The 19,093-nt window shown below is 44.5% G+C and overlaps 1 protein-coding gene across 5 annotated transcripts in view; it reads right to left on the minus strand.

Moving 5' to 3' along the window:
- EFCAB6 (EF-hand calcium binding domain 6) overlaps positions 1 to 19,093 on the minus strand; it is a 381,524-nt gene that overhangs the window by 187,491 nt on the left and 174,940 nt on the right. For all 5 annotated transcript variants that reach the window (XM_049884609.1, XM_049884607.1, XM_049884608.1 and 2 more), the window contains 4 exons: positions 15,273 to 15,332; positions 14,782 to 14,942; positions 11,435 to 11,608; positions 9,412 to 9,580 (listed from right to left, as the gene is read on the minus strand). In XM_049884609.1, the coding sequence (XP_049740566.1) occupies positions 9,412 to 9,580; positions 11,435 to 11,608; positions 14,782 to 14,942; positions 15,273 to 15,332 (564 nt within the window). The remainder of the gene's footprint in view (positions 1 to 9,411; positions 9,581 to 11,434; positions 11,609 to 14,781; positions 14,943 to 15,272; positions 15,333 to 19,093) is intronic.

Raw genomic sequence — 19,093 nt, forward strand, 5'->3', positions numbered from 1 at the left:
GATCTGTCTGGGAGGAAGTAGAGCCAGAATGCTCCTTAGAAACAAGGATGGTGAGACTTCATCTCAGGTACTCTGGACACGTCACTAGGAAAGACCAGTCACTGGAGGAGACCATCGTATTTGGTAAAGCCAAGGGTCAGTGAAAACGAGGGAAACCCTCAATGAGGCGGACCGACCCAGTGGCTGCACCAATGGGCTCAAACGCCCCAGCAGTCATGAAAATGGCACAGGACCAGGCAAAGTTTTGTTCTGTTATAGATAAGTCCCCGTGAGTTGGAGCCAACTTCACGGCAACTAATAATGACAACGACAATGATTTATTCTCACAGCCATCTCCTTTGCTGTGGAAGGTGGTGGTCGGCTACACAGGTTCAGGGAGGGAGAAACAGGAGAACAGAGTCCACAGTGATAACATCTGGAACTTAGGGTCACCAGACGCAACGCGTCCCTGCAGGTTTATTGCTGAGAGCACGCTCCCATGTTTTCTCAGCCAGAAGATCTTGTCCACCCTGCAAATTACATTTGTTAAAAAACAATTTGCCTTCTGTCTTTTTCCCTCTGTTTGACAGAAGAGCTTCTGAAGACTGATGCGAGATAACCGGTGATACCCCACTGAGCTGACAGTCCCGCCAGAGCGGAGCGATGGGAGTTCTAACGAGCTCAGCATGCTTCTCGTGGTTCCATGTGGAATTTCCACTGGGGAAGGGGGAAGAGAACTGTTCTTTCTGGAATTGTGCTGGGCCTGTTCTGGGTGTTGTGCATCACACTTTAAGTAATTTTTGACAACAATCCTGTAAAGCATTCTCTCTCCCTGGAAATGCCTCCCCCAGTTCATCGCTTTGGCCACTGCACCCTACAGCCTGTCCTTTGGCATTTAATGCAATGGTACACTGAACTTCTTCACTAAAAACCTTATTAAAATTGCACATCTTTAATTGTGTCATTTTTATTTAAATGTCAACTCAAGAACAGGTGCTATTACAGGAAAACTGTTTTTTGAAATTTAGGGTGATTTAGAACCTTTACATAACCAAAAGGGAAGAATACGCTCAAAATATCTCAAGCTGAAAGAACTGAAGAAAAAATTCAGGCATTAAGTTACAATACTGAAGGATTCTATGGGGAAAGTATTAAACGAAGCAGGAAGCACCAAAAGAAGATGGAAGGAATATACAGAGTAACTGTACCGAAAAGAACTGGTCGACATTCAACCGTTTCAGGAGGTAACGTAGATCAGGAACCCATGGTACTGAAGGAAGAAGTCCAAGCTGCTCTGAAGGCATTGGTGAGAAACAAGGCTCCGGGAACTGACGGAACATCAATTGAGATGTTTCAACAAACGAATGCTGCACTGGAAGTGTTCACTCATCTATGCCAAGACACTTGGAAGACAGCTACCTGGCCAACTGACTGGAAGAGATACATTTTTATGCCTATTCCTGAGAAAGGTGAGTCAACCAAATGCAGAAATATTGAATAATATCATTAGCATCACTTGCAAGCAAAATTTTGTTGAACATCCTTTGAAAGCAGCTGCGGCAGTACATCGACAGGGAACTGCAGGAAATTCAAGCCGGATTCAGAAGAGGACATGGAACCAGGGATATCATTGCTGATGTCAGATGGATCCTAGCTGAAAGCAGAGAATACCAGGAAGATGTTTACCTGTGTTTTATTGACTATGATAAGGCATTCGGCTGTGTGGATCATAACAGATCATGGATAATGTTGCAGAGAATAGGAAATCCGGAACACTTAATTGTGCTCATGAGGAACCTGTACATAGATCAAGAGGCAGCTGTTTGAACAGAACAAGTGAATACCACATGGTTTAAAGACAGGAAAGGTGTGTGTTTGGGCTGTATTCTTTCACCACACCTATTCAATCTGTATGCTGAGCAAATAACCTGAGAACCTGGACTATATGAAGAACGGGGGATCAGGATTGCAGGGAGACTCATTAACAACCTGCGTTATGCACATGACACAACCTTGCTTGCTGAAAGTGAAGAGGACTTGAAGCACTTACTGATGAAGGTCAAAGACCACAGCCTTCAGTATGGATTACACCTCAACATAAAGAAAACAAAAATCCTCACAAGTGGTCCAATAAGCAACATCATGATAAACAGAGAAAAAAGACTGAGGCAGTCAAGGATTTCATTTTACTTGGATCCAGAATTAACACCCATGGAAGCAGTAGTCGAGATATCAAAAGACGCATTGCATTGGGCAAATCTGCTGCAAGAGACCTCTTTAAAGTGTTAAAAAGCAAAGATGTCACCTGGAGGGCTAAGGTGCACCTCACCTAAGCCGTGGTGTTTTCAGTCGCCTCCTATGCATGTGAAAGCTGGACAATGAATGAGGAAGGCCAAAGAAGAATTGATGCCTTTGAATTGTGATGTTGGAGAAGAATTTTGAATATACCACGGACTGCCAAAAGAACGAACAAATCCGTCCTAGAAGAAGTGCAACCAGAGTGCTCCTTAGAAGCAAGAATGGCAAGACTTCGTCTTACATACTTTGGACATGTTGTCAGGAGGGACCAGTCCCTGGAGAAGGACATCATGCTTGGTAAAGTAGAGGGTCAGTGAAAAAGAGGAAGACCCTCAACGAGATGGAGTAACACAGTGGCTGCAACAATGGGCTCAAGCATAGCAATGATTGTGAGGATGGGGCAGGTCCGGGCAGTGTTTCGTTCTGTTGTGCATAGGGTCGCTGTGAGTTGAAACTGACTCATAGTGACCTAACAACAACAGAACCTTTACATTCTTTCTCTGGATAGTTTCTCCTTCATATGCTGAATTAGCATAAAGCTCCAAAAACATTGACCTAAATAAGAGAGGTGGTTGCTTTTCTCTCTTGTAACAGGGAGTCCAGAGGTTGCCACTGCAGGGCCAGTGCAGCAGCTCTGCTCTGTCATCAGAGACCTGCTTCTAGAGTTCCATTCTTCCATCCTCATCATCATGCATGCAAGATAGCTACTGGAGCACCAGCCATCACACACATGCTTCAAGTTGGAAGATGGGAAAGAAAGGGTAGGGAGCAAAAGACTCAAGTCAACCAAGTCTTTCATTTTAAAAACTCCTCCCAACAACTTCCACTTACATCTCATTAACTGGGACTGTGTTATATGCTATATCTTTCTACGAGGAGAGGCACAAACAGTTTGCGCCAACATAAGGCTTGTGGTTCCGAACCACTCAGCAGCACCAGGGAAGAAAGTCTTGGTGATCTACCTCTCTAGAGATCACAGCCAACAAAGCCCTGTGGAACAGTTCTACTCCGTAACACATGGAGTTGCCATGAGTTGGGACTGACTTGAGGGGAGTGGGTTTGGTTTTTGGTTTCACCTACTAGGGAGATTGAGAAATAAATATGTATGAATATAAACAGACTGGTTTTGGCTGGGCATATTACTACCCCCTAGCAAAAGCAGATTTCTGTTCTTGCTGGAGAAGAAGAAAACACCTATCACGCAGACAGTAACAGTCTCTGCCATTCCTCTGTCAGTAGACATTTTGCTGGAGCCTGTTGTATACTCATTACAGGACTAAGCCACACGGGGAAAACAGAAGGTGGAGTCTCTGGCCTCTACACCAGGAGAAATGGTTTCATTGTTTGGGGCCAGTAGCCCCTGGAATAAAAAATGACTGAATACCCATGCCTGACCATACCATCTATCAGGAACAGCTTCCACGTTGTTGTTGTTAGGTGCCGTCGAGTCAGTTTTGACTCATAGCCACCCTGTGTACAACAGGACAAAATACTGCCCGGTCCTGCACCATCCTCACAACTGTTATGCTTGAGCCCATTGTTGCAGCCACTGGGTCAATCCATCTTGTTGAGGGTCGTCCTCTTTTTCACTGACCCTCTACTTTACCAAGCATGATGTCCTTCTCCAGGGACTCATGCCTCCTGAGAACATTTCCAGGGTACCTGAGATGAAGTCTCGCCATCCTTGTTTCTAGGAGTATTCTGGCTGTACTTCTTCCAAGACAGATTTGTTTGTTCTTCTGGCAGTCCATGGTATATTCAGTATTCTTCGCCAACACCACAGTTTGAGAGCATTGATTCTTTGGTCCTCCTTTTTCTTTGTGCTTTCACGTGCACATGAGGTGATTAAAAAGACCACGGCTTGGGTCAGGCACAATAAGTCACTGACACCTGTAATATAGAGTACAAGGTGTCCAGGCCACTGATGAGGTACTACTGAGGCTAACCCGATGAACAACTGGTACACAGTCAGGCAAGCTGACTCATGTGACCCAGCGCTAGGGTGAATTCCCCTGGATGAAACTTGGCAACCACTTCACTGTACTAATTGCTATTACACAGATTTGGGGAAGAGAAGGGCAGAACCCAAATCATGGGAAGACGTTAAGGAACGTAGCTATTAAAAATTAAATTTCTTCTCACAAAATTCTGAGGCTATCGGAATATACCCTAGAGAAATAAGAGCCTTCACATGAACAGATATATGCACACCCATGTTTACTGCAGCTGTGTTTACAATAGCAAAAAGCTGGAAGCAACCAAGGTGTCCATCAATGGATGAATGGTTAAATAAATTGTGGTATATTCACACAATGGAATACTACGCATCGATAAAGAACAGTGACGAATCTGTGAAACATTTCATAACATAGAGGAACCTGGAAGGCATTATGCTGAGTGAAATTATTCAGAGGCAAAAGGACAAATATTGTATAAGACCACTATTATAAGATCTCGAGAAACAGTATAAACTGAGAAGAACACATACTTTTGTGGTTATGAGCAGGGGAGGGAGGAAGGGTAGGAGAGGGTTTTTTACTGATTAATTAGTAGATAAGAACTACTTTAGGGGAAGGGAAAGACAATACTCAATACGCGGAAGGTCAGCTCAACTGGACTGGACCAAAAGCAAAGAAGTTTCTGGGATAAACTGAATGCTTCAAAGGTCAGCGGAGCAAGGGCAGGGGTTTGGGGATTATGGTTTAAGGGGACTTCTAAGTCAACTGGCAAAATAATTCTATTATGAAAACATTCTGCATCCCACTTTGAAATGTGGCGTCTGGGGTCTTAAATGCTAACAAGCGGCCATCTAAGATGCATCAATTGGTCTCAACCCACCTGGATCAAAGGATGCTGAGCCACTCTCTTGCTCCTGAGCTTTCGGTGCCCCATGTGTGAAGTGGACATCATGTACCTTCTACCTCACGGGGTTCCTGTGAGGACTAGGAATAGGGTGTGAAAGCAGCTTCCAGGGTGCCAGAGCGCTGCAGGAGTTCAGCAAATGGCCCTTGTCGGTGTTACTGTTGCCATCGCCATCATTCCAGGGACTGTTATTATCGTCAGCGTCGCAACAGGATTTCCCCCAAAGGTTGAACCCAGCAAGTCACTGGGAAGGAAACCAGGGCACAACTTGCTTACTTGGGTTCACAGAGAACTGGCCACTATTTTTCATGTTTAAAAACAAACTTCTTCCTCCCGCATATCAGTCCTTTCTTGGTTTCTATTTTTCCTCTTCCCCTTACCACGGGTACATTCTCGGTGGTCAGGGATGTCTTCCGGGGGATACGGGACTAGAAAGGAGGAGGAGCATGCCAGTTGCTGGCACAAAGCAGGCGGCTGAACAATCATTCCATCAGCTACCCGTCTAAGTCGCCCGGAATGTGGAGAGCCGTCATGGTGGAGAAGGCGCTGAAGTGGGTGTGGAGCGTGGCCACTGACGGCTGTGGGAACCAGCCCCACTTCCTGGAATCCCATGGGCTTCTGAAATACCCACTGCCTTCAGCCCTCAGGGTTCGCATCAGCTCAGGATCCACTTGCATTCTTGTTACTCTTCAAATTCATTCATTCTTTCAACAAATGTTTATTGGGCACCTACTATGTGCCAAACACTAGGGATCCGTCACTGAACAAGAGATAAAACCCCTACCTTTGGAGCCTATGTCTTAGTAGGAGAAGACAAGCAAACCACCAGAAATCGGAAGGGAGGAAAAAGCACTGTAAGTAGGTGTGTATGTAATATGTATGCAACAGGGGATCAGTGACGTGGAAAAAGACTAACAGGGTAGAAGGGGTAGAGGAGGGAGGGCAGGCTGCAGCTGTCAACAGGTTTGTCAGGGCTGCTGCAGTGAAGATGGTGAAATGAAGCCGTGAAGGCGGTAAGCTACAGAATCTGAGAAACAGTGTTCCAGGCAGGGGGAACAGCCCGTGAAAAGGCAGAAGCGTGTCTGTGTGTCAGAAAGAGCGGGAGGCTGTTGTGGCAGGAGCCACGTGAGAGAGGTTAGAGCCAAGAGGCGTGGTAAGAGTTGAAGTCAGAGAGGTAAAGGGTGATCACCAGCATTAGGGAGGCGGCTGGTGGTCACAAGTGTCAGAGAGGTGGTGGGTGGTCACAGGCATCAGGGAGGTGGGGGGTGGTCACAGACACCAGAAAGATGGCCGGTGGTCACAGGTGTCAGAGAGGTGGCAGGTGGCTAGGCCAGGCAGGGCCTTCTAGGCCTTTTTAGGACTCCGGTGTTATCTGGGGAGACGGGGAGCCATTGCAGGGCTCTGAGCAGGAATGTCCTGATCTGAGTTACTGGTTGGAAGGCCACTCTGGCTGCTGTGTTGAGAATAAAATGTAGCGGGACAAGGGCAGAGCAAGGAGACCAACAGAGATGACAGTGGCTCCGGCCAGCAGGGTAGGTGGTGAGAAGTCATTGTATTCTGGAACGTTAAGAAGGGTGCCAGCAGGTGCTGATGGACTGGATGTGGATATAAGAGAAAGAGCAGAGTCAGGAAAGACTCCATGTTAGGCCTGAGGCCTGGGAACAAGGCTGCCAGGAAGGGACAGGGGAAGGCTGCTGGCAGAGCATCTAAGAGACGCCCCCGCGGAGAGTTCTAGTCGGTAGGTGGATACAACAGATTGATGCAGCCAGTCACTGGCATATCAGTAGCATAAAAAGTTGCAAGATGGAAGAGCCCACCGCTGAGCTGATTGCCTGAGGCGTCCTCAGGTGAGGCAGCGTACGGGGAAGGTAAGAAGCCTCCCTTGGAGTAAGAAGCCTCCCTTGGAGTCGGCCGTAGTGGTGATAGCCCCAGCTTTGCCACCACCTACTGCCGCGTGTCTAAGGCAGTCACTTCCCCTCTCTGGAAAATCAGAGGCAGACTGGTCAATTCTCACTTTCCAGCTGTAATATCCTGGGAGCTGACTGGGTTGGGATGCTGAGCACTGTGGCAGCTGAAGACTAGCGTTGCATCAGGGGCAAGGTGGTCCAGGTGACGTGGGAGAAATAAAATCCAGGACTAACTGCCCTGAGGAGGAGAGGTGGGGGCTGGAGGGGCAGGTGAACTGCACCTGATTACTTTTAACACGGTGGCTGCGCTGATGGGCTCACGCCTAACAACGGTTGTGAGGATGGTACAGGACCGGGCAGTGTTCTGTCGTACACACGGTCACCATGAGCTGAAACCAACTCGACGGCACTTAACAACAACAACTTCTAATCCACTGCAATTTGGCTTCCACCCCCGCCACCATCCACCCCACTGAAACTGCCCTCAGCAATGTCATCCATGACTGACTGCCAAGCACCTGAGGCCCAGCCAGAAATCTGGACACCATCCTGGAATCCTTCCCCTCCCTATTCTCTCTGATTCATTTTATCCCCCATCCCCTATTTCCTACCCTTCATCCCCTTCTTATTCCTAAGTATTTCTGAAGTCTACCCTCCTTCCCCCGGCCCCATACATAACATCAGACCCTGGACTTTTTTTGCGGGGGCGGGGGGGGCAGGTGTTAGGTCTGGACCATTTCAGTGGCTCTCTAACCCCCCTTCACTGTACCTCCAGCCCTGCTCCCCCTCCAGTCCACCGTCCACCGTGCTGCTGTTGTGAGGCCGAGAAGTAACATCGGCAAGGAGCCTGTCACAAAGCCTGGCAGGGGGCAGGCCGTGGGTAAATGGTGACACTAATGTAATTACTCTCTTCTTGGAAATATATTTCACGGCCTTCTGAATCTGTCCACATGGACGTCTCAGCCTATTAACTGAAATGCTTTTCTTAAAAATCGCTGGAGATGATTAGCTAAAGCGATGGTAATAGGAATTTTAAGCCATCATTTAAATTAATTCCTGAGAAGTCTGTGCTGAACCCTTCCAGCTCCGTGCTTGCTGGCAGAAGCTTGCCGGTTCCCATAAGCACATGCAAGTCAGCTCTCTGAGTTTCCCATATTTCCCTGCCAGGTTGTTTTTTGAATCTTGTTTTTTCACTTCCTAGAGGAACCCACCCCAGCTCTGTTATCACAAGCATCTCGAGAGCTCCTGGCTGGCAGGGAGGGGCCCTGGCGTCTTCGTCCTCCCACCCCCGTTCAGCCCCACGACACACACCGCCAGGTACGTGGCGGGCAGCCAAGCCCTGCATCAAGGAGTCCTCTGTTTTAAACGTTTAAATATTAAAGCCGGCCACACCCATAGTGTAAGTAGTCACTGAAGAAACTTGCCAAAGACATTTTTGTCCAAAAGAGTTCTTTTAAAATTGTTGAAAGATGCCTAAAAACGGATCTCCTTTGCCCCAGAATAAAACCATTGCCAAAAACTGAGTTCCTATCCTTTAGAGATGCTTTTATAAGAAAATAACCATGCTTTCAGGGGACATCTAGGTCAACTGGCATACCAAAAGGTATCAAGAAAACATTCTGCATCCCACTTTGGTGAGTGATGTCTGGGGTCTTAAACGCTACCAAGAAACCATTTAAGATGCATCAATTGGTCTCAACCCACCTGGAACAAAGGAGAATGAAGAACACCAAAGGCGCAAGGTAAATATGAGCCCAAGAGACAGAAAGGGCCACATAAACCAGAGACTACATCAGCCTGAGACCAGAAGAACTAGACGGTGCCCGGCTACAACCGATGTCTGTCCTGACAGGGAGCACAACAGAGAATCCCTGATGGAGCAGGAGAACAGTGGGATGCAGACCTCAAATTCTCATAAAAAGACCAAATTTAATGGTCTGCCTCAGACTAGAGAGACCCTGGGGTCATGGTCCCCAGACCATACCCCAAGACTGGAACCATTCCCAAAGCCAACTCTTCAGACAGGGATTGGACTGGACTGTAAGACAGAAAATGATACTCGTGAGGGGTGAGCTTCTTGGATCAAGTAGACACATGAGACTATGTGGGCAGCTCCTGTCTGGAGGGGAGATGAGAAGGCAGGGGGAACAGGAGCTGGTTTGAATGGACACGGGGAATACACGGTGGAGAGGAGAAGTGTGTTGTCTCATTAGGTGGAGGGCAACTAGGAGTACATAGCAAGGTGTATATGAGTTTTTGTATGAGAGACTGACTTGATTTGTAAACTTTCACTTAAAGCACAACAACAACAAAAAAAAGAACCATGCTCCTTCAGGAAAGAAATACAGAGAAACCACCAGCCTACCTTCCTGAAGTCACGTTCATTAATTTTCCTGTGAGGCTCCTTGCTGAAGTCCAGAAATCGCTTTCGGAATGCTGGGTCATGCTGCTGTATACAGTTTTTGAGTTTTTCAACAACTTCTTCTTTGGTTAGATTCTTGGTCACAGGGGTTTTATCTTCAGTGGGTTTGACTCTAAAATAGCAAGCAAGCATTTAGGCTCGGAGTCAGCTTACACACACCTTGTGCTTCCTATAGACCTCGTCCATTTTCTCCTGAACCACCACAACAAGGAGGCTACCATCCCTGTTTCACAATGAGGAAGCAGGTGCTCCAGAACGACTAAGGGACAGAATGATTTACGGACACCTTAAGTTCCCGTACCTTGTTAGTCACAGAGCCGGATGGTGAGGTCAGGACCACTCTGCCTAAGTAAAACCTCTTCCTGTTGTGCCAGTATATGGCAGCAAAGTGGAGGGGAGAAGAAATGGCAGCAAGGTGGGGGGTAAGGGAGGTGGGTGGAGGTGTGCTTTGAGCTGGTTGAATATGGCATGCGGCTGGGTAGATATGGTTGAAAAGGGATATTTTTGTGAACCAGGAAAATTTTAAGTCAGCACCCATTATAAAGCTTTAAATTAAAGCAATGGGCCATTTTGCCGTAACTGGTGGTTCAGTGGTTAAGTGCTCTGCTGCTAACCTAAAGGTTGGTGGTTTGAAGCCACCAGCAGCTCCCTGGGAGCAAGATGTGGCAGTCTGTTTCCGTAAAGACTACAGCCTTGGAAACTCTCTGGGGCAGTTCTACTCTGTCCTACGGAGTCACTAGGAGTCGGAGTCGACTCCACGACAGCGGGTTTAGTTTTTTTCTTTAGTTTAGGTCAACGGAGTCATCAAAATTCCACACAAATGAAGGGAAGCCCACAATTATTCCAAGTTGATTTACAGGATCAACTTAATCCAGAAAATGTAAATTTGATACGATGTAGTGTGTTATTTTTTTAGTGTGTGCATGTGTGTGTGTGTGTGTTCAGAGGGTAATTATTTCCTCAGCTCTTTGGCCCCATTTTTGGTGGAAGAACAAACTGGCCATCAGATGCCCGTGGAGAGGGGGCTTCTGTTCTCCCCTGCTGCTTCCCTCCGCAGTGAAGAGCTCGCCAGGGAGGCCTAATCTGTTTTATGGACCCCTCAACTGCCATGACTTCTTTCACTGGCTTTAGGAGGCCACATATCTTACCACGGGATACCGAACCTTTCTCTTCAAATGCCATCTTTCCGCCCATTTATAAAGCAGCGACTACCGAAATGCCCAGATATGTGAATTCATTAGCGTATCATTAAAATATTCCCATTGCTCTGTGCTTAAGAACGTTTTAAGAGGGATGTGACAAAGTGAAATCTGCTGAATAGCTGAACGTTTTACATGTCCTTATGGATTTATTATAAACCATCAACAGGCAAGTTAAAATAATATCTTTTCATTAGACTAAGCCTATATTTTTCAAAAGGAGCAAGAGCTAGAATATTCACTAGCCTGATTTTTTTTAAAGATCTACTAAGTATGTTTTATTGTTACAATTTAATTTGGAAATCATTTTAATAGGCCTATCATCCACATTAGAAAATGGGAACCAGTTTAATGGCTGTATTTTGTAATAAATATTAAAAGGCGGTAAGAAATCTAAGTTTCTGGAAAAGCATAAAGGGGAATGGAGGTACGTAACAGTGAGTTGCAAACGGATCCTCCGGAGTCAGGAGCCCTGGAGCCTTGGCCCAGGCCTGGCACCGAGTTAGTGAGCGAGCCTAGGTAAGTCACTGAATCTCTCAGGCCTCAGCACCTTCATTGCCAAAATTAATAGGTGGATTCAATCATTCCTAAGACAGCTTCTTGATCTAAAATTCCACAGGACTAATCACTCTACTTATAGTGTGCCATCTTTCTCATTTAAATGATAAAATATGAAAACACTCCCTCGGTCTTCAAATACTTCCTAGGTACCTATTACATGACAGGCACTGTAATGTTAACACGTGCTTTCACTGCGGTCCACTTACCTCTCGGGAAGATCCGGCCACTGCTGTTCCTCTTTTTGAACATGCTCAGTTGACAGCTGATGCGTTGGAACAAGATTTGGGGAGCCAGTGGGTAAGCCATTAATTCCTATGCTTGCCAGAAGTTTCTTGTAAAGGATTCTTCCGGAAGCAGTATCCTGAAACTTACTGCAGAGTCTGGATTTTAAAAAAATCATTAAAAACGCACCCATTAAAAAAAACTAAAATCAACAAGACTTGACCTTATCAAGTGTTGGTGAGGATGTGAGTGACTACAGCTCTCATCCACCGCTGGTGGGAGTGTAAAATGGTACAATCACTTTGGAAGGCAGTTTGGCATTGAATACGCACTTACCGGAGGAAAGAGCCATTCCACTCCTATCTACCCAAGTAAACGAAAATGTGGCTACACAAAGACTTGTATAAGTACAGAAGTTTTATTTGTAATAGTCAAAAACTGGAAACAAACCAAATAACCATTAGCAGATAAGCTGATACACAAACTGTGGTAAACCCACGCATGGAATACTACTCAGCAACGAAAAAAGAAGCAGCTGTTGATAGACAACAACACGGATTAGCCACAAGCCCATTATGCCAGGCCAGAAAATCCTCAAAAATGCAAAGCAATCCACAGTGACAGAAAACAGATCGGTGGTTGATTGGGGATAGGTATGGAGGGAAAGATGGATTGGGAAAGCAGAAAAGAAAGCTTCGGGGGGAGATGGAAATGTCTGCCATCTTGTGATGGTTTCATGGGTGTAAACATCTGAGAAATTTCATCAAATTGTATAATTTAGATGCGTGAAGCTTACTGTATGTAGATTACACCTCAATGAAGATGTAACAAATAAAAAATACTTTTATAATTAGACATTTTGGTATGGAATTACGGAGCTATTTATACTGGAACTTCAGCATGTGCGAACCTTTTAGAAAACGTGGATATGCCAATACAGTCAGCCCAGGCTTGAAGAAAGACCAGGACTTATTTCTTTTCCTTTTTAATATTTTGTTTCTTAATATGTTTTTAAATTCTAAAAGTTGTATGTACTAATTATAACAAACTTGGTAAATATAAGAGCCTGAGAACCAAAACAAAAAATCACATATTCGTTGAAATTCACAAAGCAACAGAGCAGAGCTGCTGTGGATCTGGCCCTGGCATCAGCCTGCCGGGTTCGAGTCCAGCTCCATGACTTCATGATCCTACGACCCAAGTGGTGACCCCAGGGGTGCCCTGAGGGCACTTTCAGGGCATCAATAAGGTCAAAACTGTCTCATATCAATATTAAGATGTTCCTAGCCTTGTGGAGTCCCTGAGTGGCACAGATGGTTAAGTACTCGGCTACTAACAGAAAGGTTGGCGGTTCGAACCCATCCAGAGGCACATCGGAAGAAATGCCTGGCGGTCTGCTTCTGAAAAATCAGCCATTGAAAACCCTATGGAGAGTGTGCTGTCTCATTAGGGGGAGAGCAGCTAGGAGTATACAGCAAGGTGTATATAAATTTTTGTATGAGAGACTGACTTGATCTGTAAACTTTCACTTAAAGCACAATAAAAACTAAAAAAAAAAAAAACCCTATGGCGCATCCTACTCTGACACACACGGGGTGGCCCTAAGTTGGAATGGACTTGACGGCCAGTGATATGGATATTTGCCTTTCATACCCTCATTCTCTCACGTGTATACAGTGGAGTCTTCCAGAGGCTACGTAGTATGTGATGACATCATCACTCTGACAGCCAATGGAGTGTGTGCTTTCTAGAATTTTCTAAGGTGTCAGTTTAGGGTATAAATAAGTTAATCCCATTTCTTCACAGCACTTCTGCTGGGCTCTTGACTTCAGCTGTGCATGCTATAATTTCTGGAACCTCATTGCTGTTGTTGTTGTCGTGTGCTGTCAAGTTGATTCTGACTCACAGTGACCCTATAGGACAGAATAGAACTGCCCCACAGGGTTTTCCAGGCTGTGATGTTTATGGAAGCAGATAGCCAGGTCTTTTCTCCTGCGGAGTGGCTGGTGGGTTCAAACTATCAACCTTTTGGTTAGCGGCTGAGTGTTAAAGTGCTTTAGGTAGGGTTTGAACATGATCAGATTTGCAGTTGAGACAGATAAAGTCTGGCAAGTGGATTGGAGAGGCTTCAATCTCAAATACCCCACGGCCTGCATGCCTCTTCCATTTGATTTTGTTCATTCATCCACTCAATACCTATGAAGCCCTGAGTGTAGTCCAGGCACCAGGGCTTCAGAGGTGAAAAGACAAAGTCCCTTACCATTACATCCTTGGTGGGGTGACACAGATAATAAACATAAACAATAAATGATAAAGGCCGTGACAAGGGAAGTTGGTGATGGTACAGCGGGACCGTGGGGGCTGGGCTAGGGGTGGGATGGAGAGTAACCAGTCACTCTAGGTGGCATTGTATCACGAGTGTCAACACCCTGTTGACATGTCCAAAGTGGATCTTCCGGGTTTGACTCCTGAAACTGTTCCTCCCCAGTCTCCGATCCAGGATGGCAACCCTGAGCACCCAGTCACTCGAGCCAGAAGGCATCTCCATTCCTTCTTACCTTACCCCAACCCAAACCACTGGCAAGCCAGCCACTTCTACTCCAAGGCATATCTTGAATCTCCAAGTGTTTTCATCACAGATTTATTCCTGGTAGAACTATCCGCCACCCCTCTGTCAGTTTGTCATACTGTGGTGGCTGATGGCACCTCCTATTATGCTTCCTTTTTATGGATGAGGAAACTGAGGGCTGGAGAAGTCAAGTATCTACTCAAATTCGCACAGCTAGAGAACAGTGGGGCCTGGAGCCCAGCCTGTCTCTGTGTTTCTCCAAAACCTGTGCTCTACCTGTGTCATTATTCCATCTTGCCTCCCACAGCATCTGCTCCTGGTTGTTGTTAGCTGCCATTCAGTCACGTCTGGCTCATGAGGACCTTGTGTACGACAGAATGAAATGTTGCCTGGTTCTGCTCCATCTTCAGGGTCACTGGAACGTGTGACTCCAGTGTTGTGGCTGTTGTCAGTCCATCTCACTGAGGGGTTCCCTTGTTCTTGACGGTGGTTGAGTGCTTAACCATTCGCAAAACCCAGGGACTCGGAATCGGCTCAATGGCAACTAACAACAACGTATTACAGGGCTGTAGTGAGAAGTAAATCCTGTAATGTACATGCAGCTCGTAGCCGATGCCCAGCACTTAGTAGGTGGTCAGTGAACAGTGGCTATTACCAATATTCCCTATTAATATTCAGAAATGCCTAAGAAAAGGTTTAGAATTATAAAACAGACTTGATGGAAAACATGACAGGAATTAATTTTATTACCAAAAAACTTACTTTATTAAATGTTCTCCCGTTAAAAATGGGCAGAATGTGCGCATAATCTTCTTGAAATTAATTCGACTAATGAAGCCAGTGTCTCCAAGGTCATAGGACCGCAGCACGTTATAAAAAGCTGGTAGATTCCTAGTAATACCACCGTGAACAATTTCTTCCACCTACCAGAAAAACATAAACATCTTTATCGAGCTATACGTTTGCAGTCAAATGTAGCAGCCCTCTTATAGAACCAAACCAACCAAACCCGTGGCCATTGAGTTAATGACAACTCATAGCGACCCTATAAGATAGAGCAGAACTGCCCCATAGGGTTTCCAAGGCTGTAATCTTTACAGAAGCAGACTGCCAACATCTTTCTCCCATGGAGCGGATGGTGGGTTCAAACTGCCCGTCTTTGGGTTGGTGGCTGAGTGCTTTAACCACTGCGCCATCAGGAATCCCTTTTCTTATAGAAAGGCAACCCCGGAGAGAAGGAAAGCATTACTTACCGAATCCCAAGCCTGAGGGAGAGGTGTCTTAGTGCCTGTACAAGGGGATCTTTTTCTTACCTAATCAGGAAAAATAAAGTATATTAAAAAAATTCATGAATGGCAACAGAAGGTTTGGGGGTAGGTGAACCTGGACTTGAACCCTAGCTCCGCCCCTAGTTCAACCAATTGCTCTGAGACATTGGACAAGTTAGTTTGTCCTCCAATCTGAAAATGAGGATAATGATACTTATTTTGCACCAATTTTTTTTTTAATCCAATAAACATGAAATACAAAACCTTTACCCAGAAACTAAGTAAGTGCAAAGTGAAAGAATAATGAGATGGCATTCTTACCTACTGGAATGGCAGAGATGAACAAGTAAGCAAATGCCCAGCGTTGGCAAGAGTTTAGGAATGGTGAGCGTGTAAGCCGATAAAAGTTTTTCTGGAAGGGTTTCTGTCTCAAAGTGCCTTTTGATAATATTAGGCACTTTGGAGCCCCAGCGTGGTGCAGTAGTTAAGAGTTTGGCTGCTAACCAAAAAGTTGGCAGTTCAAATCCACCAGCTTCTCTTGGAAACTCTATGGGGCAGTTCTCTCTGTCCTATAGGGTCATTATGAGTCGGAATCGACTGGACGGCAATAGGTTTGGTTTTTTAGAGTAACAATGGTTGCCACTGGGGAGGAGAATGGGGTGGCAAGGGAACAGGAATGGAAGGGAAACTTATTTTTCACAGTACAGCCTTTTGCATTTTGTATTTTGTACATATAAATAAAAAAAAAGTCCACTAAAAATACTTGAAATAATTACCAAAATAAAGCAAATATCCTTTGACCCAATAATTCCATTTCTAGAAATTTATACTAGAGAAATAATCACTTAGTGGTGCAAAAAAAGCAGGTATCACGATATTCATTGTAGCGAAATTTGTAAGAGAAAAAAAAAGAATAACCTAGATTACATGGGATAGTTATTCAGTATCTTTTAAAATTATATAGCAGAAACTTTGTTGATATTAAACATTAACAATATATTAAAGACAATACAGCCTAAAAAGTAATTTTATGTTCCTAGTTTTAAATAAAACAGAATATACAAAAATGTGTGTGTTTGTGTGTTTGGAATGATATACAACAAAGTATGACAATGGTTAACAAGCCCTTGATGTTGGAATTTGTGATGATTTCTATTCTATTTGCTTATCTCTGTTTTTAATTTTTTTAATTCATTCATGAATTCCTTCACTCAACAAATGGTCTTTGAGCATGCCTGTCACTATGCTGTCTCTTGGGGATACAATGGTAGAAAAATCAGAACAGGCTCTGACTTCAAGGAGACATGGCCACATGGTGACACCGGGACACGGTGGTTGCAATGGCCATGAGAGCTACAGTGAGGTCTATGACGAGAAGGAACAACTTGGTCAGAGACAACAGAAGCTCTCTCAGAAGCTGCTGGGGGCTCTGAGATCTGCAGGACGGCCCCGCTGGGCAGAGGAGCAGAAAGGGATCCTGGCACATGCCCAGGGAGAAGGAGGGAACCGGGGGAGCACAAGGAACTGAAGCAGGTTGATGTGGCTGCTGGAGGGACTGTAGGGCTCAGCCAGGCTGGACCATGTGGGGACCTCTCAGCCATGCTGTGTAGCTCTGCTTTATCCCAGGAGTCCCAGAAGCCACTGGAGGGCTTTGGGCACGGCAGCTGACATAATCTCATTTGTGTTAAGCAAAGACCACACCCCTTACTAAGTGAAGATCAGGTTGCTTACGTGTCTATGTTTTGTTCGGTTGCTTGGTTTTAAAGAAAAAGATGGTTTCTTAGTTATCTGTTGTTGTTGTTACGTCCCATCAAGTCGGTTCCGACTCACAGCGACCCTACGGAAAATAGAACGAAACACTGCCCAGTCCTACGCCATCCTCACAATCATGCTTGAGCTCAATGTTGCAGCCACTGGGTCAATCCACCTCGTTGAAGGTCTTTCTCTTTTTCTCTGAGCCTCTTCTTTACCGAGCATGATGCTTTTCTCCAGAGACTGATCCTTCCTGATAATACGTCTAAAGTATGTGAGACATACTCTCGCCATCCTTGCCTCTAAGAAGCATGCTGGTTGTCCTTCTTCCAAGACAGATTTGTCCGTTCTTTTGGCAGTCCATGGTATATTCAGTATTCTTCGCCATCACCACAATTCGAAGGCGTCAATTCTTCCTCGGTCTTCCTTATTCATTGTCCAGCTTTCGCTTGTGTGTGAGGCTACTGAAAACACAATGGCTTAGGTCAGGCACAGTCTTCAAGGTGACACTTTTGCTTTTTAACACTTTAAGGTCTTTTGGAGCAGATTTGCCCAATGCAATGCATTTTTGATTTCTTGACTGCTGCTTCCTTGGGTGTTGATTGTGGATACAAGTAAAATGAAATCCTTGACAACTTCAATCTTTTCTCCGTTTATCATGATGTTGCTTATTGGTCCATTTGTGAGGATTTTTTGTTTTCTTTATGTTGAGGTATAATCAACACTGAAGGTTGTGGTCTTTGATCTTCATCAATAAGTGCTTCAAGTCCTCTTCACTTTCACCAAGCAAGGTTATCTAGTTACCTAGTGCTGTTATAACAGACACTACAAGCGGATGGCTCTAACAAACAGTTTATTCTCTCACAGTCTAGTAGGCTATAAGCATGAATTCAAGGTGCCAGCTCCCGGGGAAGGTTTTCTTTGTCCCTACTCCATAGTAAAAATAAATTAATAAATAAACAGCCTAAATGTCCCCAATAAATACATGCACACAGAAAAAGCCTATGTAGCCATTAAAAATCATGTTTATTGATTTAATGGTAGGGGATATGGGGGAAATGCTCATCATTGATTTAGGAAATAATATTGCATTGTTTTCTACCCTTAAGCATAGAGAATGTGACCCAGCTAGAGATGGGCTCACAAGGAAACATCAACTGGGCCCTAAGATAAAGACAAATAGCTAGGACAATCTTTTATTTTTTCTAATGTGCTCCGAATTTATTCAACATTTTGTCTTAATCATTGTCCAGATGAGCACCTGTTTTTGGCTTCATATTTTGAAAAAATTTTAAACCCCAGAAAAATTACAAGAATAGAACAATAAACAACCATTTATCCTTCACCCATATTTAGCATTGCTAACACTTTGCCCCATCTGCTTTATTTCTATCTCTGTTACATATATATATATATAGCTAATATTATTGGGTTTTTTTTTTTTTTTTGTCAGTCCTTTGAGATTGAGTTGAGGACTTTATGATCCTTTAGTCCTAAATATTTTGACACACATCTACTAAGAAATGATACTCTTATATAATCATGACACAATGATCAAATTTAGGGCATTTAATATCAATCTCATTAGAATTAGCTAACAATATTAGAAATTACCTAATAATATTCAAATTTAGCCAACTGCTCCATTCATGTCTTTTATAGCAATACTTTTCCAAATTGGGATCAGGTCACGGATAATGCATTGAATTTAGTTATTGTGTCTCCTGGGCGTCCTTCAGTAAACGGCTCCTCAGTTTTCCTTTGACATTTATGAATTAACATTTTTGAAAAGAACAAGCCTGTTGTTTAGTAGAATGATGCTCAAATGGTATCTGATTATTTCCTCATGAATAAATTAATTTTTTATCTATACATTATAGTGACCTTATAGGACAGAGTAGAACTGTCTCATAGGGTTTCCAAAGAGTGGCTGGTGTATTTGAACTGCTGACCTTTTGGTAAGCAGTCGAGCTCTTAACCACTGCACCACCAGGGCTCCATCTATACATTAGAGTCCACCAGGTTGTTGTTGTTGTTAGGTGCTATCAAGTCGG

This window comes from Elephas maximus, chromosome 4, assembly GCF_024166365.1.
Source record: "Elephas maximus indicus isolate mEleMax1 chromosome 4, mEleMax1 primary haplotype, whole genome shotgun sequence".
Taxonomy (NCBI): domain Eukaryota; kingdom Metazoa; phylum Chordata; class Mammalia; order Proboscidea; family Elephantidae; genus Elephas; species Elephas maximus.